This window comes from Nycticebus coucang, chromosome 3 (genome assembly GCF_027406575.1).
Source record: "Nycticebus coucang isolate mNycCou1 chromosome 3, mNycCou1.pri, whole genome shotgun sequence".
NCBI lineage: Eukaryota > Metazoa > Chordata > Mammalia > Primates > Lorisidae > Nycticebus > Nycticebus coucang.
In genome coordinates this window covers 70,092,328-70,115,989 of record NC_069782.1, presented here as the reverse complement: position 1 = coordinate 70,115,989, position 23,662 = coordinate 70,092,328, and the positions used below count along the sequence as shown (strand labels likewise).

At 48.7% G+C, this 23,662-nt stretch overlaps 1 protein-coding gene across 4 annotated transcripts in view; it reads right to left on the bottom strand.

Annotated features, from left to right (window-relative positions):
• Positions 1 to 23,247, bottom strand: part of AP1M1 (adaptor related protein complex 1 subunit mu 1) — a 30,825-nt gene extending 7,578 nt beyond the window's left edge. For 3 of the 4 annotated variants that reach the window (XR_008378687.1, XR_008378688.1, XM_053582440.1), the window contains exons 1-10: positions 23,042 to 23,247; positions 18,052 to 18,208; positions 16,631 to 16,698; positions 14,118 to 14,248; positions 13,126 to 13,273; positions 11,804 to 11,839; positions 3,045 to 3,171; positions 1,983 to 2,125; positions 1,505 to 1,576; positions 754 to 912 (exon numbers count right to left, since the gene is read on the bottom strand). Coding sequence is in view for 2 of the 4 variants with exons in the window: in XM_053582440.1 (XP_053438415.1) it covers positions 754 to 912; positions 1,505 to 1,576; positions 1,983 to 2,125; positions 3,045 to 3,171; positions 11,804 to 11,839; positions 13,126 to 13,273; positions 14,118 to 14,248; positions 16,631 to 16,698; positions 18,052 to 18,208; positions 23,042 to 23,083 (1,083 nt within the window). In the remaining 2 variants the exon portion in view is untranslated. The remainder of the gene's footprint in view (positions 1 to 753; positions 913 to 1,504; positions 1,577 to 1,982; positions 2,126 to 3,044; positions 3,172 to 11,803; positions 11,840 to 13,125; positions 13,274 to 14,117; positions 14,249 to 16,630; positions 16,699 to 18,051; positions 18,209 to 23,041) is intronic. The other variant, XM_053582441.1, reaches the window with a different exon arrangement.
• Between the last annotated feature and the right edge of the window lie 415 nt (positions 23,248 to 23,662).

Genomic DNA, 23,662 nt, shown 5'->3' with positions numbered 1-23,662 from the left:
CTTGGGATCTAGCCAGAGAGTGAAGGGAAAATACGGAAATCAGTTACTGCCAAAGAGCCTGCCCTACGGAGTGAGCAGGAAGACCTGAGTTAGCACTGGAGCCATGCCAGCTCCAGCCTCTCTGGGCACTGTGCATTCCCACATGCATGCTTAGGCTCGAGTCTTCAAAACCCTCAACACAGTGCCCAGGTGTGTACAGGACATGAGATGCCACACTTACCTAGAACTGGTAACCAGATTCTGGAAGCTGTGCTGCTCTCCCCGCAAGGCAGCTTGTGCCCCTTGAGTGAGGTTGAGTCTGAGCCCGACTTGGGAAAGGATGAGCCAGGGCTCTTAGTTGGGACAAGACTATAAGGGGAGGGGCTCCTTCGATGTGGGTTGGAGGCACGGCATGGACAGATGCCACATCTCACATCAGTAGTGGGAGGTGTGTGTAGGGTGCTGCCCTGAGGCTGAAGGGAGAGGCAGGTTTACTAATAAAAGGAAGGAGCAGAGGGGCCCAGGAGGCCAAGCCGGCCTCTGCCTCCCTCAGCTTTTCTTACACACTTGGCCTGGTCCTGGTCCTTGGTTCTCTGTCCACTCTCCCTCCTAACCCTCTGAGAAACTACAGGTGTGGGGAACATGGTGGGGATCGATACCCTGTCTCAAGGCACAGGGAGGTCCTGCAGCAGACAGGCCACATGGCCCAAACATGCACAGGGTGCATGTGGGGGAGGTGAATGTCTGGAGGAGATGTCTGAGAATGGCGCTCACCGGGAAGGACTTGATGGACCATACAATCTCGCTGTTTTCAGGAACCCACTTGACACTCCCCACTGTCGTCTTGAACTTGGGCGAGTCAGCGTCGTTGGGCACAGGGATGTGGATTTCCACATTGTTGGCTGTTGAGCGCCGCTTGAACTGGCTCTTGGCCTGCAGACATGGTTTTGGAGGGCAAAGGTGAGGGAGCTCAGACCCCAGTGAGGTCACATGCCTCTCAGCCTGGCCTGTGGGATGCCCTTCCCCTTGCCACCTGGCCCCTGGCTTCTTCAGGCACTGCCTGCACTTCCTCTCATCCCCCAAGACTCTCCTAACTCCTGATTCCAGAAGTTCAATCTCGGCCCTCCTGTCCCCTTAGCCTTCCGGGCCCCCTCTTCCCTCTCTTTGGCCCAGCCATGGGTTCCTAGGACAATGTGTGTGTCCCTAGGGCTGGTCCAGGCTGCATAGGGTCACTGAGGGGCAAGAATGACCTACCTGGTGGGCAGTACCTCCAGGAAGCCTTCTGAATGAAGGCTCCTCCCAGGGAGGTGATACCCTCTAAGGGCAGGCCCTGCATGGCACCTCCTTTCAGTGCCAGGCCCATTCCACATGTGGGCCCACTACAAGGCAGCATGGATCGGAGACCCACAGCACCCCGAAGCCCGGGTCAGGACCTCATGCCAAAGGCCCAAGAAGGACCAGAAACATTGAAATGGCCTCAGTGGATGGGCCATTTGATGACAGTGTGCAAGGGACACCCACGCACCTTGATCATGTACTCGATGCGACTGTGGGAATGCTTCTCAATCACTGACTCGATCCATATCAAGGGCTTGACCTGCCAGGGAGGGGGAAGACAGCACTTACATCTGGCTGTGTTTTACAAAGACCCATTTCAGAGACGGGAACACAAGGCAAAGGGCATTTGCCCAGGTGTGGGTCCATTTGCTCCTTGGGGTCCCTAGAGGAGTGCACAGTTGGCATGAGGACAGGCCAAAGCATAAAGACTGAAGCAGCAGAGAGCTGCCAAGGGCCTCTGCCCAAATGTGGAGCACATGTCCAGGGCCTCCTCTGGGGAGGCTGCCTGTCAAAAGGTGGCCAAAGGGTCAATCCCCCTCAGGCAGCCTGTGGAGTTTGGGGTGGGGCCAGATACTGGGCTTTACCACACAGATGTGCTCTCACCCACCGGGAGCAGGAGTGGGGCTGCCCGAATCCCCATGGCCTGCTGGGGTCGGCACACTCACATGGGTGTTGAGACGATAGGACATGAGCTCAAATTCGCCGTCGGGTGGGATGAAGGAGATGGTGCGGTCGTTCTCAAAGCGTGACAGCCGCACGCACTGGTGGAATTTCACATCCTCCAACTCCACAGACTTGCTTTTGCCACCTAAGGTGGAGGCAGGATACCCCTGGGCTCTCTGGGTCATTCTCTCAGCAGCTCTCCCACTGCCCAGGGCCCACCCTGGCAGAGAACCCCCATCCCATACTCTGAAAACATCCTGTGCCCTAAACGCCAAGGTTGCTGGTTTCAAGACAACTACTGTCACTCCTTGACCCCCCGGAGTCCCTGGGAGAAGGCCTGTGGTTCATGCTGAGTCCCAGCAGCCATCCCAGGGTTCAGCAGGGGTGCTGCTTGAGCAGCAACTGCTGAACAATCAAGGGACTCAGCTGGGAAATGGCTCAGGACTCCCAGAGGGCCCAGGCTTGGTACCCCTTGGGTCCTGGATCCTATATCAATTTCCTGCTCCACCAAGGGGCTATATGAGTTGAGTCCCTAGGCAGAAAGCTGCTCTGATGGGCTAATGCCCAAGAACCCTTCGCTAGACCAGGAATAGGGGTATACCTGGGCCACTTGCAGGGGCTGGGAGGGGGAGTACAGATTGCAAATATGGAGCCCCAGTGACCCTAGGCTCTGAGCCTACTCTGCCCCTACCCCACCATGAGAAGTGCTATAAGCCTAGTGGTGAGAGCTCAAATCATGGCCCAGACCCAGGGCTTAAGATGAGAGGAGAAACTTGGCTCTTGAGGGATGAGAGAACAAGGCATAACCCTGAGCCCTGCTGGCTCAGTCCCTGCTAAGATGGCACAAGGTAGGGTGGAGGACCCGCTGTGTGATGCACAATGTCAAATGTTTCTAAACCAAGTGCTTAAAATCAGTTTGTTTCTTTACCCAGGTCAACATTCCACTCAGCTCTCATTCATGTGTCCAATGAAGCCATCCTCATGGGATGAGGCCTGCTCTGTCCACAGGGCCAGGCAGCCACCCTGGGGCTGCCTGTTGCCCAACTGCACCCGAGGGTACTCACGGCCCGTGTTGTCGAAGAGAACCTTGTCGTTGAGGCCCAGGCGCAGCTCAGGCATGCCTGAGAGGAAGACACGCATCTTGATGGAGCCCACGATCTCACTGCGTAGGACGTTGCCATTGGCACTGACCTGAAGGGCAGCAGGTGGGCATGAGGGGAAGCCTTAACTTACCAGCCACTGCCCGAGTTGTGCTGTGTGACCTCACAGCCATCCTATTCTCATTGCCCTGATCATCTCTAAGCTGTTTCCTGTCCCAAGCATCCTCTGAGCTAGGGGAGCTCCTCTTTAGCTCAGGGCTCCACCCTTTGCTCTCCCACACCTGGCTGAGGGTTCTGGACTCATCTGTCCCCCAACCAGCCTTCATGCCAGGGCCTGGCGAACACTGAAGTGGACACTATGGGGCCGCCCACTAGGCCTCAGACCACATTGGGGCCTAGAGTTGCAGCAGTGCCTGAAAGCCCTTCTGAGGGCTCTCTCGTGTACCACTCCCTCCCTCCAGGTACACCCTCCATGCCCCAGACATACCTGGTGGCTGGTTCCTGCACTCATGGCCCTGGACTAGGACTTTACTAGTGCCTGCTCACCTGATGGGCTGACCTAGGCTCTCTTAGGCAAGGCCAGACTTACTTTTCTTGAAATCTGTTTTTCCTCTGCCTCCCAGGAGGCCACTGGCCCCTCACCCCCAGGTTATGTTAATGATGGAGCTTCTAGGGCCCTGACACCTGATAACCCTTTATGCAAACTAACAATAAACCAAAATAGATCCAATCACAGCAGCTGACATTGACTAAGCATTTCCCCTGTGCCAAGCCCTGCTATACACATACTTTGACAACCTGTGGGGTAGGGACTGTGACTCAAGATAACACCATCCAACAGGAATGTACCTGTGAGTACAGTTAAAAGAACCACACCAGGCTTGGTGCTTGTAGCTCAGTGGCTAGGTGTGGGCCATACACACCAGGGCTGGCAAGTTTGAACCAGGCCCAGGCCTGCTAAACAACGACAGTGGCAACAAAAAAATAGCCGGACATTGTGGTGGGCACCTGTAGTCCTAGCTACTTGGGAAGCTGAGGCAAGAGAATTGCTTAAGCCTAAGAGTTTGAGGTTGCCGTGAGCTGTAATGCCATTGCACTCTACCGAGGGTGACATAGTAAGACTCCGTCTCAAAAACAAAACAAAACAAACAAAAAGAAACCACACCAAAGTAACCGGGCTACACCTGAGAGAGCCAAGATACTGGTACACCTCTCTTTGAGCTCATTGTAATGATGAGGAAACTGAGGCACAGAGGGCAGGCCACATAGTGGCTGGCAGAGGAAGTGCTGGGGGAATAGTCCCAACCACCACAGTGCCATGAGCAATGAGGTCACATCCACATCAGCAAGCGAGCCAAGGGTCACCAACTCGGACACCTGGGCCGGATACTGGTTGTAGCCATACCAGTGTGGTGGAGGACCTGAGTTTCCTGTATGCAGAGAAGTAGGAAAATCTTTCCAGTCTTTAATGTGAGTGCCTAAAAACACCATGTGGACACACAAAAGCCCTGCTACCTTTGAGGGGAGCAGGAAAACTGAGGTGCCAAGTGAATGACATCCCTGAGAAAGGCAGGGAACCAGGCAAAGTCCTGTGGGGTCTGGCTCCTGTCACTTTCCTACCTTCACCTCCCGTCACTGCCCCTTGCTCACTCCATTCTTGCTGGATTCAACCCAGTAGGCAGCGCTCTGATCCCACGGTATACACAGCCACCCTGCATTTGTCTGCCTATCTGTCTGTCTCTGTGTTTCTCTCTGCTGAGGGGCCATGTGGGCACTAGCACTGCTGTGTCGTGCTGAAAGCATCAGGACCCTTGCCAGCCTAAGCTCTGGGATCCTGAGTGATGGGATTTCACCTGCCTTAATCCCAGGGCCCTCAGTGCTCCACCCAAGTGTGACAGCCCCTGAGAACTCCCTCTGGGGAGCAAGATTGTCCTTATGGCATTCTGTAACTGAAAACATGAGGGCACAAATACTGCTTAGGAAGGCCCAAGAAGTGAAGCCAAAAGGTCACCAGCCCATAAGGCTGATCTCGGGCTGGCAGGTAGCAGTGAGGACAAGCGGGCTTCTTAGATGAGGTGTGACTGGGCTACCCAAAGTTGGTGCCCTCCCCAGGGTGGGTGCTGAGAAGATTGTTTGCCGAGGGATTGGCTGTGTAAGTAAGTGTGCTGCTCTATACAGGTTATCTGAATCTGGAAGCAAATGTTGACTCAGCCACTAGGTCTAAATCTCAGGCAGTAACGCTCTAATACCTGCCTTCGTGCTGACTCATGTGGAGGAGAGGGGTTCTTTCGAGCAGGGCCATGTGCTACAAGGCCCTATGGTTGGGACCTTCACATTCCCAGGGCTTTGTTCATCTCCCTGGGATTTGCTTTTCTATCCCAGGGCACCGCACAGTCAGGCAGACCACCTTCTGGGCTCAATGAACAAGTCACACAAGGGTCCAGGCAGGAGAGGAACATAATTAGCAAGTTCACTGCCTCAACCAATGTCTTAAAAGGGATGAAAGCAAACAGGTTTGCACTAAGTGCCCTGGAAGCATCCTCACTCAGCAGTGGCAGTTCCATGCCTGGAGACAGTCCTCCAGAAATCCTCACCCAGGTAAGGGAGACATCTCGAGTGCAGGCCTGAGGATGAGTAAGTACACTCATTTCTGCACTGCCTGTAATTGACTGTCAGAAATGGGTACACCTAAGTGACCCACATGACTTAATCTCCTGCACTCATTCTAGTCCACCTAAGCAATAGGAGATGAGGCCAGTGCCAATGGAGGAGAAAGCTGGCCTCAAGCGAGGCAGGTCAGCTCACATCCCCCTTCCTCTGTCACTGACTGCAACTATGAAACCTGGACAAAAAGCCTGGCAGCCGCTGAAAAACTCTTTAAAGCTGATGGACCAGAGAAGAGCCACCAAGTGAGCAGTGTCCCCCTACCCACCAGCCCCCACAAGAAAGTGCAGTGGAAATGAGCCCCAGGAAGCAGACAGAGAGCTCAGGGAAACTAGCTTGGCTCTGGGCGCGGTGGCTCACGCCTGTAATCCCGCCACTTGGGAGGCTGAGGCGGATGGATTGCCTGAGCTCATGAGTTTGAGACCAGCTTAAGCCAGAGCGAGGCCCTGTCTCTAAAAAATAAATAAATAAATAAATAAATACATAAGAAGGGGGGGCTCCTGACACTCAGAGAGAATACAGAGTCCCCCACCCTTCCCTCCCCTCTCCTCTGTTCCCTCATGTCCCAGGCCCCAAGATGTCCTATGATGCTAGCTGCTGTCCCAAGAGGGCGTGGCCACCCTGTTGCTCCTTCTTCTCTCTGTCCTCCCTCAACTGAGGTTAGAATGATGTAGGCCCAATGGCAGACATGCATGACTGAGTAGGGAGCTAGAAACCCAAGTTTTTAGCCACAGAACCCCCAAAGGCCCAGGAAACTGGAAAGTACTGGCTAGTGAGCAGCAAGTAAGGAGCTCAGGAAAGCCACCCTGTGAAGTCATTTATGTCTCCAGAGATCTCTAGAATCATGCAAGGTGAAACTGACTGATCCTCATACCATACTCTGACTTACCATACTCTGACTTACCAAAGACTCTGAGAACTGAACTAACTGCCCAGGTTTGAGACTGACCCCTGGGTGGTACATACTCAGACAGACTTGAGAATATCAAATGGCACAAAGTCTCTGAAAACTGACTTGACATTCATGGCCCACAGGTTGAGGGTTGGAACTCGTGGCCTGAACCTGACCAGACTGACTGTTGGTTAAAAAAAAAATATCAATATATTCAATATAATTTAAATAGCACCTAGAAGCTTAATACATCCTACTGCAGAACTCTAGGATATAATCCAAAATTACTCAGCACATGAAAAACCATGAAAATGTCAATTTACACAGAAAAGTACAATCAACAGATGACACGCTATCTGACAAAGACAATCTCAATAAAAATGAAAATCCAACATACCAATTGGGAGATACTTTTGCTAGAGAGAAATTTATAGCATGAGGGTTTATATTAGAAAAGAAGAACGGTTTCAAATCAGTATCTTCAGCATTATCTAAAAGAACTGGAAAGAGAAGAGCAAAATAAACCCAAATCAAAGAGAAGGAAATAGTAGACATGAGAGCAGAAATCAATGACACTGAAAAATAAAAGAGAAAAATCAATGAAATCAAAAGCTGATTCTTTATAAAAATCAATAAAATAATCCAAAAAGAATAACAAAGAAAAAAGAAGACACAAATTACTAATAGAAGGAATGAAAAAGAAGATATCATTATAGACCCTTTAGAAATTAAAAATATAATAAGGAAATACTATTGACAAGACTGCATAGTAAGCTTAAAAACTTATATGAAATGGACCAATTTCCTAAAAACAGTGAACTATCAAAACTCACTTAAGAAGATATAGAACCTGAGTAATTAAAAAAATTAAAATTCGGGCGGCACCTGTGGCTCAGTGAGTAGGGCGCCGGCCCCATATGCCGAGGGTGGTGGGTTCAAACCCGGCCCCGGCCAAACTGCAACCAAAAAATAGCCGGGCGTTGTGGCGGATGCCTGTAGTCCCAGCTACTCGGGAGGCTGAGGCAAGAGAATCGCGTAAGCCCAAGAGTTAGAGGTTGCTGTGAGCCGTGTGACGCCACGGCACTCTACCCGAGGGCGGTACAGTGAGACTTTGTCTCTACAAAAAAAAAAAAAAAAATTAAAATTCAGGCTCAGCACCTGTAGCTCAAGTGGCTAAGATGCCAGCCACATACACTGGAGCTGGCGGATTTGAATCCAGCCCAGGAGTGCAAACAACAATGACAGCTACAATAGAAAAATAGCTGGCATTGTGGTGGGCATTTGTAAGCCCAGCTACATGGGAGGCTAAGGCAAGAGAATTGCTTAAGCCCAAGAGTTGGAGGTTGCTGTGAGCTGTGACGTTACAGCACTCTACCCAGGGCGACAGCTTGAGACTGTCTAAAAAATAAATAAATAGAAGAGTTAAAAGTATTCTAAAAACTAATTCTCCGGCTTGGCACCTATAGCTCAAGCGGCTAAGGTGCCAGCCACATACACTACAGCTGGCGGGTTCAAATCCAGCCTGGGCCTGCCAAACAACCACAACTACAACCAAAAAATGGCTGGATGTTGTAGCTGGTGCATGTGGTCCCAGCTACTTGGAAGGTTGAGGCAAGAGACTCACTTAAGCCCAGGAGTTGGAGGTTGCTGTGAGCTGTGATGCCACAGCACTCTACCCAGGGCAACAGCTTGAGGCTCTGTCTAAAAAAATAAAACAAAAAAACCTCAATCTCCAGGCTCAAATAGTTTCACTTGTGAATTCTAACAAACTTTTAAAGAAGAATTAACATTAATTAACATTAATTCTATACAATGTCTTCTGGAAAACAGAAGAGGAAGGAACACTTCCTAATTCATTTTATGAGGACTCTAATATCTTGATACCAAAACCAGATAAAAACATTTCAAAGAAGAAGAAAATAACAGACCAATATGAATTGGTCTATGAATATAGATCCAAAAATCTCCAACAAAATATTAGCAAATGAAACCAAATAATACATAAAAATAATGTAGGTTAAATATCTCTAATCCAAAATCTGAAATGCTCCAAAATCTGAAACTTTTGAGCACTGACCTGACCCTACAAGTGGAAAATTTCATACCTGACCTTATGTGACAAGTCATAGTCAAAACGCAAGCACACAATACACAGTTTATTTGGCATCCCCAAGGGAAAAATAAAATTACTTTCTAATTTACCTTCCAGCTATTTGCATAAAATGTATATGAGGACTGACAAGTTTGAGAACTCATCCTCAAAAAGTATACTGAAAAAGTGCCACACACCTCATTGCTGATTATCACTACAATCACCTTCAAAGTACTTTTACTGACAACAGAGTCTAGCCCACCCTTCACAACACTTTTCCCAGGATAAGTCTGCAAACTTAATTGTACAACAGCTCTGATGGTCTTTATAGAGTTCCAAAACTGTTTTTTGATTTTTTTTTTTTTGAGACAGTCTCACTATGTTGCCCTCGGTAGAGTGCTGTGGCATCACAGCTCACAGCAACCTCAAATTCTTGGGCTTAAGTGATTCTCTTGCCTCAGCCTCCCAGTAGCTGCGACTATAGGCACCAGCCACAACGCCTGGCTATTTTTTGGTTGCAGTTATCATTGTTGTTTAGCTGATCCAGGCTGGGCTCAAACCTGCCACCTTCCGGGTATGTGGCTGGCACCCTACCCACTGAGCTATGGGTGCCAAGCCTCCAAAATTGTTTTAAAGAGTGGACTAAGCTCTGGTGTTGGTGCATAACTTTCCAAAGAGGAATATTTCAAAGGTGACCATACTGACAGTCAGCAATTAGGTGTATAGTACTTTTCTAGGATAAATTTGTGAACTTAATTGTCCAACCTCATACGAAAACAACCTCATACAAAACATGAATCTAGAATTTAGATTTGGGTCCCATCCCCAAGATACCTCATTATGTATATTAAATATTCCAAAGTCCAAAAAACTCCAAACTCCAAAACAATACTCAACCTGTAATACATCATGACCCACTGGAGTTTATTCCAGGAATGCAAGGCTGGTTCAATAATCAGAAAGTAGTCAGTGGAATCTACCATATTAACAATCTAAAGAAGAAAACCCACATGATCACATCAATTGATACAGAAAAAGAATTTAACAAAATACAACATCCATTCATAATAAAAAAAAACAAAAAACTTTCGGCAGTCTAGCAATAAAAGGGAACTTCCTCAATGTGAAAAGGACATCTACAACAAACCTATAGCTAACATCCTACTTGATGGTGAAAGACTGAATGCTTTTCCTCTAAGATCAGGAACAAGGTTCTCTCACACCACTCGTACTGAACATTGTACTGGAAATCTTAGTGAGGTAAGAAGTCAAGAAAAAGAGAACTTTTGAAAAGGAAGAAATAAACTATCCCTAATTGCAGCCAACACATCTCTGGTAGAAAGTCCTAAGGAATCTAAAAATACTTCTAGAAGAAGTGAGTTTAGCAAGATTGCAGGATATCAGGTCAACACATAAATATCAATCATATTTCTATACCCTAGCAGTGTCCCACTGGAAACTGAAATTTAAAAATATACAATTTATAAAAGCTTTAAAAAAATGAAATAATTAGATATAAACACATGTACATGGTAAAACTACAAAACATTGAAAGAAATCAAAGATGACATATGCAATATGCATCTTATATATATATGATGTGTGTATGTGTGTGTGTGTGTGTGTGTGTGTATATAGAGAGAGAGAAATATTGTGTTCATAGATTGGGAGACTTAATATGGTAAAAATATCAATTCTTCCCAAACTAATCTATAGAGTTAACATAAATCAAAGTCCCAGCAGGATTTTTGTAGACCTAGACAAGCTGATTCTAAAATTCTATATAAAGAAAGTAGAATGGCTTAAATAATTTTAAGAAAGAATGTTGGAAGAATCACACCATCTGATTTTCAGATTTACTATAAGGTTACAGTAATCAACACAGTGTGGTATTGGCAAAAGGAACAGAGAGGGAACAGAATACAGTCCAGAAACAAAACCACACAAATAAAGCCAATTTACACAAAAGTGTAAAAGCAATCAATGAAGAAAGGACAGTCTTTCCAAAAATGGTGTCAGAACAACTGCAAAAACTTTTTTCACATGCAAAAAAATTAACTTGGCTATAACCCTCACATATTAAATGCAGTTTAAAATTTAACTCAAAATTGATCATAGATATAAATGTAAAACTATAACACTTTTAGAATAAAACTTAGGTTGAATAAACCTTGGGTTTAGAAATAACTTCTTAGATATGGTACCAAAAGCATAACTACTTAAAAAAAATTGATAATTTGGCTGGGTGCCCGTAGCTCAGTGAGTTGGTCTTCAGCCACATACACCAAGGCTGGCGGGTTCAAGCCCAGCCCAGGCCTGCTAAACAACAATGACAACTGCAACCAAAAAATAGCCAGGTGTTGTGGCGGGTGCCTGTAGTCCTGGCTACTCAGGAGGCTGAGGCAGGAGAATCGCTTGAGCCCAAGAGTTTGAGGTTGCTGTGATCTATGACACCACGACACTCTACTGAGGGCGAAATAGTGAGACTCTGTCTCAAAAAAAAAAAAAAAAAAGAAAAAATTTGATTATAATTCGATTTCATAAAAATTTAAAGCTTTTCCTCTTTGAAGACATTGCTAAAGAAAATAAAATGACAAGCTATATAAAATATTTGCAAGTCATATACCTAACAAGGGACTCATACCCAGAACATACAAAGAACTTTTAAGCTCAACTATATGAAAACAAACAACCGGGCGGCGCCTGTGGCTCAAGGAGTAGGGCGCTGGTCCCATATGCCGGAGGTGGCAGGTTCAAACCTAGCCCCGGCCAAAAACCAAAAAAAAAAAAAGAAAACAAACAACCTAATTTAAAAATGCTCAAAAGACACAAAGAGATACTTCTCAAAAGAGGATATATGGATGACAAAGAAACATAAAATGATGTTCAACATCATTAGCCATTAGGGAAATGCAAATTAAAACTATGCTGAGATGCCACAACATATCTATTAGGATGGCAAAAATAAAATTACTGACCAAGGATGTGGAGCAACCAGAACTCTCATCCGCTGCTGGTGAGGATGCAAAATGATAATGGTTTGGCAGTTTGTTATAAAGGTAAACATACACTTACCGTGTGACCCAGCCATCCCACTCCTGGGTATTTACCCTAGAGAAATGAAAACTTATGTCCACACATAAACCTGTACATGAAATGTTTATAGCAACTCTACTCATAATTGCCAAAAATTGGAAAACACCTAAACGTCCTTTGATGGGTGAATGGATAAACAATGGTTCACAATATAAAATAAATCTAAATAAATACAAAAAGAAACAAAATTCTGATACATATAACAAAACTTGGATGAATCTCAATGGCATCATGCTGAGTGAAAGAAGCAGACTCAAGAGGTCCCATACTTAATATTACGCCATTCATACAACAATCTCCAAGAGACAACTAGTGTCACACAATGCCATTCACATGACAATCTCAAAAAGACAAAAAGTATAGTGATGGAGAACAGACCAGTGGTGGGTTGCCAGGAAATGGGGAAGGGCAGAGGGCAGGACTACAAAGGGGCAGCACGAGGGAGGTTTAAGGTTCTGTGTCACTGCTATGACAGGTACACAAATCTGTACAAGTAGCAAAATTCATTTTAAAAAGGTCAACTTTACTCATAACTTAAATAAAATAAAAAGAAAAACCCAAACATATACAAAAAAGTAAAACAAAACACAAAAACCAAAACCAAAAAACAAAAAAAGATGTTATAGGAGAACCACATCTTAGGAACTTAAGTTTTACAGAAAAACAATGTATGTTTGTGTGTCTAAAGAACGAGGCCTGAGAGGATGACAATGAACACATCTTAAGGGGGGGGAATCTTTCTGATTATGGAAGCACTTCACTTTCTAACTTTATACACTGTTTTTAAAAAACAAAAAACAAACAATGTCCATCTATTGATTCAAAATCAGAACAAAAGCGAATGAAGATAAAACAAGCTTAAGTTTCAAAGAGGGGCCCAAACTGAAACCTGCTGATCTGTTAACACATGAAAGCAAAATGGTTCTTCGGACTTCACTAGTTTTAAAATTTTATTAGTGTTGGCTCGGCGCCCATACCACAGTGGTTACCGCACCAGCCACATACACCAAGGCAGGAGGGTTCGAACCCGGCCCAGGGCCAGCTAAAACAATGACAACTGCAACAAAAAATAGCTGGGCGTTGTGGCAGGTGCCTATAGTCCCACTACTTGGGAGGCTGAGGCAAGATAATAGCTTAAGCCCAAGAGTTTGATGTTGCTGTGAGCTGTGACACCACAGCACTCTAACGAGAGAGACATAGTGAGACCCTGTCTCAAAAATATATATATATGTATTTATTTGTGTTTATTTCTATCATGGAAGAGACATTTTATAAGAAGAAAGAAACAAAGAAAGACCTACCAAGAGGTTGACAGACTCAATGACATCCAAAAACACCTCATTCTTCCGGTACTTGATGCCTTCAGATCGCCAGGATACTGCATTAGTAACAGTAGCCGGGGGCCGGGGGGCCCCTGTTTCCAGTTTGTGGCCTTCCTGAGTGATATATCTGTGGGGCCACACACCCAGAGTTAAGGAGGGGGCACCTGCACCAACACCACAGTTCCTGGCCCTGATATTTCAGCAGAGCCACAGTGGGGACAGGGAAAGGCCTGATTAACATGCAAACAGGCCCTCAATTTCATTGGGTCCAGAAAAGGCAGCCTCTGGTTCTATCAGGGTCTGATTAATCCAAGAAAACCTTAACAATTTCCAAAAAAAACCAACGGACTCAAATTATAAAGGCCCTTAAGTATTAATTTTTGGGGGGGCCAAAGAGACAGTGTTGAGGAGAACAAGTGGGTGTGAGCTGTTCCCCTATCCCTGCTGGACATGCAGATGGGACTGAGCCTGGGGATGGTAACCTGGTGAACACCGATCCCACTTGGGGAGTGACAGGCACAGTGGATAGGAACACAGGCTTCTCTGAGTGTCCATTTGCTCCCTGTAAAATGGGGAGAAGGTGAGTGGGGAGACTTTGAATCAAGTGCTTGCAAAGTGCTTATCTGGCCATAATCTGAAGGACAGGACCCCAAAGAAGGAAGATTTTGATCATAGTCTTATTTATGACAATAAAAACAAAGGTAGGTAACTCCCTAATAGCAAGGGATTTGGTGCATCTACATGATGGAAAATAAAGACCGGGCACCAGTAAAACCACTCATTTTATGAAGGGATTGTTGAATGAAAAAGGATCCAAAACCACTGAGGGCAACTTAACAAAAACCCATATATGGCTAGAGATGGGAGGATGAATGAGGAAACATTTGCTTCTTCCTTTCCCAAACCTGATGACATGCATGTCATGATACCGCCCAGGCCAGCTCCTCCATCCCCCAGTGTGGCCCACTCACTCCTGTAGGATCTTGCTGTCAGTGGTCTGGGGGTAGCCAAAGTCCATGAGCTCATCCAACAGCTCGTAGATGATAACAAAGTTGTCTCGGATGCTCTCTTCCTCCAGCTCCTTGAAGTATTCAGAAAATACCTGCAGAGTTGGAGGTAGGCAGAAGAAGGATGAGAAAGGATGTGAATACTTATATGAAAGCATTTGCCCTCTAGAACCTGAGGCCCCAAGCCAACGGCCCTTTTGCCCACTTCCTAGGCTACAGGGCCCAGGAAAGTGGGAGGGAGGAGGGCAATGGCTGTCCATGCGGCGGGAACCAGGCTGGCACTGCAGACGTCCTCTGATGCCTGGGCAGAAATGCACATCCCGACCCTGTGTTGCTTTTCCTCCTCAAGCTGTAGCCCCTCCTGAGCCTCCCTTAAATCCCAGCTGGAACAGTCACTCCTTGCCTCAAAGACAGCAACATCTCGGCTGATGGCTGAAAGCCCCACCTTCTGGCCTTGCATCTTCCCCATTTTACTGGAAAGTTCAGGTTAAAGAAGGGGCATCAAGAAGAAGAGGGGCTTGTTAGAAGCTGCTGTTTTGTTAACTTACTATTTATCCCTTAATTTTTTTTTTTTTATTTTTTGAAACAGAGTGTCACTATGTCGCCCTTAATAGAGTCCTGTGGCGTCACAACAACCTCAAATTCTTGGGCTTAAGCGATTCTCTTGCCTTAGCCTCCCAAATAGCTGGGACTAAAAACGACGGGCTATTTTTTGTTGTGGTTATTGTTGTTTAGCTGGCCCGGGCCAGTTTTGAATCCGCCAGCCTTTGTATATATGGCTGGTACCATAACCACTGTGCTATGGGTGCCAAGCCTCCCCTATTTTTTTTTTGTAGAGACAGAGTCTCACCCTATGGCCCTCGGTAGAGTGCCGTGGCCTCACACAGCTCACAGCAACCTCCAACTCCTGGGCCTAAGCGATTCTCCTGCCTCAGCCTCCCGAGCAGCTGGGACTACAGGCGCCCGCCACAACGCCCATCTATTCCTTGGTTGCAATTTGGCCGGGGCCGGGTTTGAACCCGCCACCCTCGGTATATGGGGCTGGCGCCCTACTGACTGAGCCACAGGCGCCGCCCACCTCCCCTATTTTTTAGAAACAAGGTCTTGCTCTATCGCCCAGGCTGGAGTGCAGAGGCAAGGTCATAGCTCACAGCAGCCTCAAATGATTCTCTTGTCTCAGTCCCCCAAGTAACTCAGGCATGCACCCCTATGCCCAGATAATTAAGAAAAATTTTTTTAGAGGAGTCTTGCTATGTTACTCTGGCTGGTCTTGAACTCCTAGCCTAAAGTGATCCTCCTGCCTCGGTCTCCTGAATAGCTAGGATTACAGGTGTGAGCCACCACACTTGCCTGGCAGAAGCTCTTTTGTTAGCATTAACACCAAAGAAAGGTCACTAAAGCAGAAAGGTAATGCCCAACACAGCGGGGAGGAGAACCTTTCCATGCCTGCATCCACGGGCTCTCTTACCTGCTGATGTCCCTATGCAATCCAGGGCTGCAATCACCTCAGCCTCTGCTTGGAAATCACAGGCAGGACAGCCAGGCCCAGTCCGCCTGTGATGGCACCACCGCTCCCAAGCAACAGCCAGCCTTTGGCCTGCACGTGGGGCCTTCCCAGAAGGATGCATTGCTCTCTTGTCCCTGCACCCTCACCATCCAGGCCTGCCCCAGCGCCCAGTGTTCTGCACAGGTGGCACCCCCTGAGGGATGAAAGCTTTCCTGGGTCCACCCCAAGCTTCCTGGGTCCTATTCCCAACCCTTCAGCCCCACAGCCCCACCTCGGCCAGGACCCTGTTGCCTGTCTGCTGGAAGTCTACTCTTCAAGCTCTTCCTCTACTCAGCAGTCTAAGATCTTGCTTTAAATCAAACCTGGTCTTGTTGGTCTCCTGCTTAAAGCTCTCTGCTACCTCTCACCAGATGTAGAATAAAACCCACACTCCTGCACAGTCCCATCCCATGCCCTGCCCCCTTTGCCAGCCTCCCTGGTGTTCCCTGACAGCTCCACACTCACTCCTGTCCCACAGCCTTTGCGTGTGCTGCTACCTCCCTAGCTCACTGTCACCCTGGGCTTGGCATGTGTTACTTGTCTCTAAGGCAGGCTTGAGGTATTATACCTTGAGAGTCCCTGAGAGATTCTGAGCTGACCTGGGTTCATCATCTTTGCAGGTTATTATACTTCTCCATCCCCAATTTTCACCAAAATCTTTACACAGCTGGCTGGGGGCTTGCCTGTCCCTCCTGTGCTCAGGCCCCACCTTCTCCTTTTCACTTTTTCACTTTCCTTTTCATCAGGGTGAGGAAGGGTGTAAAGACCACAGGTGGGGGTGGGGTGGGGCTCCCCCTTCCCACTTCCTGAGGTTCCAGCAGCAGAACTCCCTGGGGATGCTGCAGCTCTGGCTCAGGTGACCTTTCATAGGGAGGTACAGAAGTAGAGTCAAGACAACTGCCACTCCCCTTTCCCCCACAGCAAGACTTACCTGAACCACCTTATAGAGGAAGGAGAACACCAGTGACACACATGCGTTCTTCTTGGAAGTGGCGACCACTGCATGGCGGCTGGAGTTAAGGAGCATTGAGAGGCCTGGGCTGCTGTCTCATAGACCACAGACCATGGAGGAACCCCTCTTCCTCCATGCTGGGCTCAGAGCCTACCCACCTATACTCTCAGCCATTTTACTTGGTCCATGGTGAGTCACCAAGCTCCTGGTCTGAGCCAGGCCTGGCATGCAGCCCTTATCAGCCAGACATAGTCCCAGCCCCCCAGAGAGTGCTTGTTAACACAGAAAATCAAAGGTAGCACAGGGTACCTGAGCTGGCTGCTGGGTTAGAGGGCTCCCCTGAGTGGGGCTCATTCCAGGAGTGGAAAGCAGGACACAATTGGCCCTGCTACTCTAAAGCTGATCACTCTGTGACCCTGCTGAAGTCCAGGGCTCCCCAGCCAGACTCTGCAGGAAATAGCCAGGGCCAATTCTGGCTCTAGCCCTTCCTGGCTTTGGTACATGAGCCTTGGTCCCTGAAACAAATCTTTTCAGAGAAACCTTGACTTTCTCTCCTGCAGGTGGAATTACTGAGGTGAAGTATATCAAGTGCCTGGCACAAACTCTCCCTCACCATGGGAGTCAGTCCCTGCTTCCTGGGGGTCAGTACGTGCTAGGCGCTTCCTGTTCCTCTTTCCCTAACAGGCCTTAAACCACCAGAAAAGGCAGGTCACACACTGTGCCCTGGATGTCCCTGTTTAGTCTGTGCCACCTAGATGATATGCCAACAGCAAGCTCTGGAAGGAGAAAGGGCAGAGCTCCACGTCCACCTCACTTCCTGCGTCCCTCTCAGCTCAGCACAGGGGCCCAGGAATGGGTGTCACCTAGTCACGAGTGCTGGCCTCCTCCTCCAGGGTGGCTTCAGAGGGCAGCCAACTCCTTGGGTTATAGGCTGTTACCCCTCAGAGCTTGGGTTATAGGCTGTTACCCCTCAGAGCTGTTCTGAGGCCCTTCCAGAGCATGGTAAAGTCTAAACCCGGGCACAACCCAGGGAGCCAGACCAAGGCCCCAAACCAACACAGCCCACAGCAGAACAAACACATGAGTCACCAGGAATGATCTTGCTACAATGAAGATGTTAACTGGGTAGGCCTAATGCCAACCTGCTCCTCTGCTGGCAGAAGCCTGGCCTTCCTGCAGGTCTCCTCCAAGATGTCACCTCCTCCTGGGTCCCCATTACACCCTCTCCTCTTCTAGTACCTGTCACCCATGTCACATCTCCTCAGACAGCAGGGAGCTCCAGGAGAACAGGGCTGTGTCTGATGGCTCCTGCTGTGCCAGAGCCGGCCCTGGGCCTGTATGTGTGCAAGCATGTGCACTCCCACACAGGAGTGCCCCAGGAACTCCTGGCAAAGGGATACAATAAAGATTGTTGTGTTTGATCCACATGAAGCGGACCCCTCCATGGGCCAATATGGGTGACAACATCCCCTCCTCCTCCTTCTCCATCAGGATGGGCATGAAGTGCTCCACCTCTGACATGTCCACGTCACCTCGGTAGTTCCGGCAGATAAGCACCTGGGGCAAGGAAGGAAGAGGAAAGATGTTTTCATTTTGTGTTTTATAATCCCCAAGTGAGACATGCCAGCCTGTCTCCCTCTGGGGACCCTGATCACGACGCCTGTCTATGAAAGGGTATAACCACAGGGCGGTGCCTGTGGCTCAAGGAGTAGGGCGCCGGTCCCATATGCTGGAGGTGGCGGGTTCAAACCCAGCCCTGGCCAAAAAAAAAAAAAAAGAAAAAAAAAGAAAGGGTATAACCATAGGCCATTCTGATTTCCATTTCCCAGGGACCACCTTGAAGAGCTTCTCCCAAAGCGAAATTCCACAGGGGCCATTGCAGTTCTTCTCAGGGTGTGGGTGGGAGAAGGCCCTGAGGCAAAGATCTGGGACTAACCCACTCAGAGATACTGTGTTATGCAATGCCCTACAGGTTCTCAATGCACACCTCTTCAGAGCCTCTCCCATGCTAATGCACCCTGCTCTCGTGCCTCCGACACTGAGGTTCATATTTACTAGAACCCACCTGTGGTCTAAAGAGGAGACGCCCTCCTCCTGGTCTCTCGTCCGCTGCTGTGGGAAAGTAAAATGGGACAACCACTTTGGTAAAGTTTAGCGGTTTTGCAACCAGCCTGGCTCCCTTAGCTGGTGTCTGCACCATGCATATTCGTGCCCACCTTGGGACCTCTGCACTTGCAGTTCCCTCTACCAAGAATGTCTGGGCCTGGCTCTTCTCTTTTCTCAAGACTCAGCTAGATAATATCTACTCCAAGAAGTCTTCCCTACTTGTGCTAGCTGAGAGATCACATCCCATCACTCTTGACTCTGACCCTATTTTATCTTCGCTGTCCCTATCACCTGCTGCTTCATACATTTGTGTCCTCATTTATGGTCTGATGTTCTCCAGTGACTATTCTTTTTCTTTTCTTTTCGAGACAGAGACTCATTTTGTTGCCCTCGGTAGAGTGCCATGGCATTACAGCTCACAGAAACCTTAAACTCTTGGGCTTAAGTGATTCTCTTGCCTCAGCCTCCCAAGTAGCTGGGACTATAGGCGCCTGCCACAACACCTGGCTATTTTTTTTTTGTTGTTGTTGTAGTTGTCATTGTTGTATAGCAGGCCTAGGCCAGGTTCAAACCTGCCGGCCCCAGTGTATGTGGCCAGTGCCCTAACCACTAAGCTACAGGTGCCGAGCCCCTCCAGGACTATTCTTATTTATTTATCGAGACAGAGTCTCACTTTGTCACCTCCGTGGAGTGCCATGATATCACAGCCCACAGCAACTTCAAACTCTTGGGCTTAAGCAATTCTCTTGCCTCAGCCTCCCAAGTAGCTGGGACTACAGGTGCCTGCCACAATGCCCGGCTATTTTTTTGTTGCAGTTGTTTAGCTGGCCTGGGCTGGGTTCGAACCCACCACCCTCGGTTTATGTGACTGGCGCCATAACCACTGTGCTATAGGTGCTGAGCCAGGACTATTCTTCTTGTTCACAGTTATGTTCCAACACCTAGAACAGTGTCTGTCCCTTAGTAAGTGCTCAATAAACATTTGTGCAGTGAATATGGGAATAAGGAGAAAAAAGACAGGAGGAAAAAAGAAGATAGGAGGAAAAAGAAGGATATTGCCTAGGTCTATAGTGCAGACACCTGAATAGATGACGGTGTCACTGAGCTGGAAAGAGCAGGTAAAGAGAGTTCATTTGGGGGAATGCTGAATTTGTGGTGACTGTGGGACCTTCATGGTGCCCCAGAGGCCAGTAGATCTCCAGATAACTGCTCTGGGCAAATTTGAGAGTTGTGGCCCACTGACATGAAGCAAAGCCCACCCAGGAAGAGGGACAGTATGGGGAGGTATGCCTGGGCTACTCAATAGCCACAGGAAGGGCAGAGGAGGACGGGCCAGCAGATGGTGAGAAACAGGATAGGGACGCCTGTAGCTCAGTGGTTAGGGCACCAGCCACATGCTCTGGGGCTGGTGGGTTCAAATCCAGCCCAGGCCTCCTAAACCAAAAAAAAAAAAAAGAAGAAAAAAAGAAAGAAAAAAAGAAAGAAAAAAAGCCAGTTGTTGTGGCGGAGGCCTGTGATTCTAGCTACTAGGGAGGCTGAGGCAAGAGAATCACTTGAGCCCAAGAGTTGGAGGTTGCTGTGAGCTGTGATGCCACAGTACTCTACTGAGGGGGACATAGTGAGAGTGTCTCACAAAAAAAAAAAAAGAAGAAGAAGAAGGCTCAGGGCCTGTAGCGCACTGGCCACATATGAGGCTGGTGGATTCGAGCCCAGTCCGGGCCTGCTAAACAACAACTGTAACCAAAAAATAGATGGGCTTGTGGTGGCACTTGTAGTCCCAGCTACTTGGGAGGCTGAGGCAAGAGAATCACTTAAGCCGAAGAGTTTGAGGTTTCCATGAGCTGTGACACCACGGCACTCTACCAAGGATGATATACTGAGATACTGTCTCAAATAAATAAATAAAAAGAAAAGAAAACAAGAGGAAAACCGAGATAGAGAGAGACCTGAAGGAGGGAAGTGAAGTGGATAGTGGTGTCAGAAACTGCATAGCATGGATGATAAAGCGGAGACGTGTCCATGGAGGGCTTCCTGCCAGCTCAACATGGCCATGTTGGTTTCCTTAGTGATAAGAGGCCCTGCTTGGCAAATTATGTGGGCATTAATTTCTTGAGATGCCATTGTTTTATTTTTGATTAAATGCACAGAAGGCAAACTTTTGAAACAAAAAGAGGTCTGTGGGCAGAAGAATAACAAACGACATCTTGACTGCTGAGGGAGGAAGGGAAGGAAGGAAGTCCATGGCTGCCCTGAGGAGCTTCCCGAAAGGCAGGTCTGTTCATGCTTCTTCCAGGCTATAATCTCCTTGCAGTGACTCTTTCTTCCCAGAATTAAAGTTGTCCCCTTGGTCTTCTCTCCCATCTGTACATTCTTAACACCTACTCTCCAGGCTCCATAATCACTCAGGACTTCTAGCCCAAGAGGCTGTTCCTTGCACCTCATGCCCACTGGGACTCCTCTTTTCCACCAGACTGTCACCTGATCACCTTCCAAACCCAGCTCCAGCATCAAAGCCTTTTGTAATCACCTCTCCTTCTGCTGGCCAAAGATGAAGTTGAGCAAATGCATCACCTAGGGCTTTGTCCCTGCCCCTCTGGCTGCTTGGATCGAACTGTTGGGTAATGTCTCTGCTAGGCCAAGAGGCCTGCAGCAGCTAACACATACTGTGAGCTGTGGGCAGTGCTGCGCCTGTCTCATGTGTCTGCTCAGCAAGGCTACACAAAAAACCCATAATGCCTCTTTTCACCAGTAAGGAAAGTGAGGTTCAAAGGGAGAAGGTTCTTGCCCAAGATGAGCAGCAGAAAAGGGTTTTGAGCTAAATTATAATTCCATATCCACAGTGAGATCGCTGGCACCAAAGGATACCCTGTGCCTGATGCAGGACTGGGTACACACTGGGCACTTAAGAAATGTTGCTGAAGGAACAAGCAAGTTGAGACAAGTAGCCTGCTGGCATTTCTGAGGCAGTGGCCAGCACTCAGTGAAGACTGCCTCCACCCACCTGCTAGCATGCTTCTAAGAAAGGTGTCTTCCCTGCTTTCAAGAAGGCCAGGGAAAGAAGCCCAGCACTGGGGCTCACCAGTTGTTGATTCGGGGTATCACCCACTCAGTGGACTTAGTGAAGTGCTGGGGGCAGGGCAGGAAGGGGCAGGCAATTCACCTCTTCCCTTTGCTGCTGCCAAGTTGCTCATCTCACCCGCCTGGGACCCAATACCCATGTTTGTTTCTCTGGCTGACCACTGTCGGGTTTAACATTGTTGGGTGGGTTCTTGAGCTTCCACATGTAAGAGGCCAGATAGTCACTTGCCTTCCACTTGTGATGGACTTGGGGGAGGAGAACAACCCATTTTTGAATGGTGCAAATGATCCCTCCTTCAAGTTTTCCCAAGTACCCCTAAGGAATATGGCTGGGTCCTAGTTTATGTCTAACTCTCTTTGTGTCTCAGTAGAATTTGTCACTCCCTTCTCAGGAAACACTCTCTCTTGTCCCAGCTGAGGTTGACTGTCTTATTATATACTCCACCATCGCAAATTACATTTATTTGTTCCCTTGGAGATTAGTGACCATCACCCGGAACAGCACACGAGCTCCATGATAAGGACTGGGTTTTGCTCAAACAAGGCAGCCCAGGGCTGAGCACCTGGCCTGGCATTTAGTAGATGTTCTGCAGACATCAGCTGAATGGACGAACAATTCTGGGAGGGACTCCTAGAACTGCTACTTCTCTGTGTCCAGTGTGACCTTTGGCAGGTTGCGTCACCTCTCTGTGCCTCAGTTTCTCCCTCTGTAAAATGGTGCTTCCACCACCCACCTCACCTAACTCTTGTAACTCAACGTCACCAGGAGCGTTAACAAATTCCTACAGGGAGAAAATGCAAGATACACAGAAGCTGCGGCGCCCTGAGAAGGCGGGGCAGGCCCGAGGGCACACTGTCCCCGCCACGCCTCGCCGCCCCCGGCCGAAGGTTGCGCGGCCCACCGTGCCCAGATTGGCTCCAAAGCTGGCTGCGGCCTGTCCTCCGGTCCTCCACCCAAGCCTGGGTCCCCGTCCCGGGCACTAGGGGGAAAGGGGCCATGCGGCTGCTGACCTGGCAACGCAGCGGTTGCAGCCCACCCCGTTACCTAGCAACAGGGTGGGGCCCTCAGCTGAGGTCCGTCGGCCTCCTTGCCTAACACCAGGGTGGGGTCCCTGGCCGGTTACCTAGCAACAGGGTGGGTCCCTCAGTTGAGGGGAGGCCCTCGCCGGTTGCCCGGCAACGGGGAGGGCGGGGAGCCGTCTGTACCTTGCCCTTCAGGTCCAGCACGTAGACGGCGCTGGCGGACATGGCGGCTGCGGGAGGCCTCAGCAGCTGCCGAGGGCGGTGGCGGAGACCGTAGAGACTGCCGGGCGTTGAGCAAGGCCCGGCGCGCCCCACGGCAGTTCGCCTCCACTTCCGGTTCGAGGAGCCGCGCGCGGACCGTTATGTCCGGTCGGGGAGGAGTTGCCAGGAATGCGCAGGCGCGGGATGGAACACAGGCGCAGTATGTCCCATAGGACCGTATTTCTTGCTCACCGACTCAAACATCCAGGAAGTAAGGCCCAGAGGGGCGGGGCGGGGCGGGGCGGGGCGGGGCCAATTAAATCCGTGCACCTTCTGGCTGCCGTGCTGAGCAATGAAGCCAGGGCAGCTGGGAACTATTTCATGTGGGTCAAGCTAGGTTAGAAAGACTGGTGGCGGCATCGACTTGAGGCCCAACCCAATGGAGTTCACAATCTGGAGAAGTCTAGGAAACAAACATACAGTCATAAGGGGAAGGGATAGGCAGTGGTTACTTAGAAAGAGGTCAGACTTACTCTCTGAATGGCAATAAAACCTTATCAACAGTCATTATCTGTCAGTGTCAACATTTATCCATGAATGAGA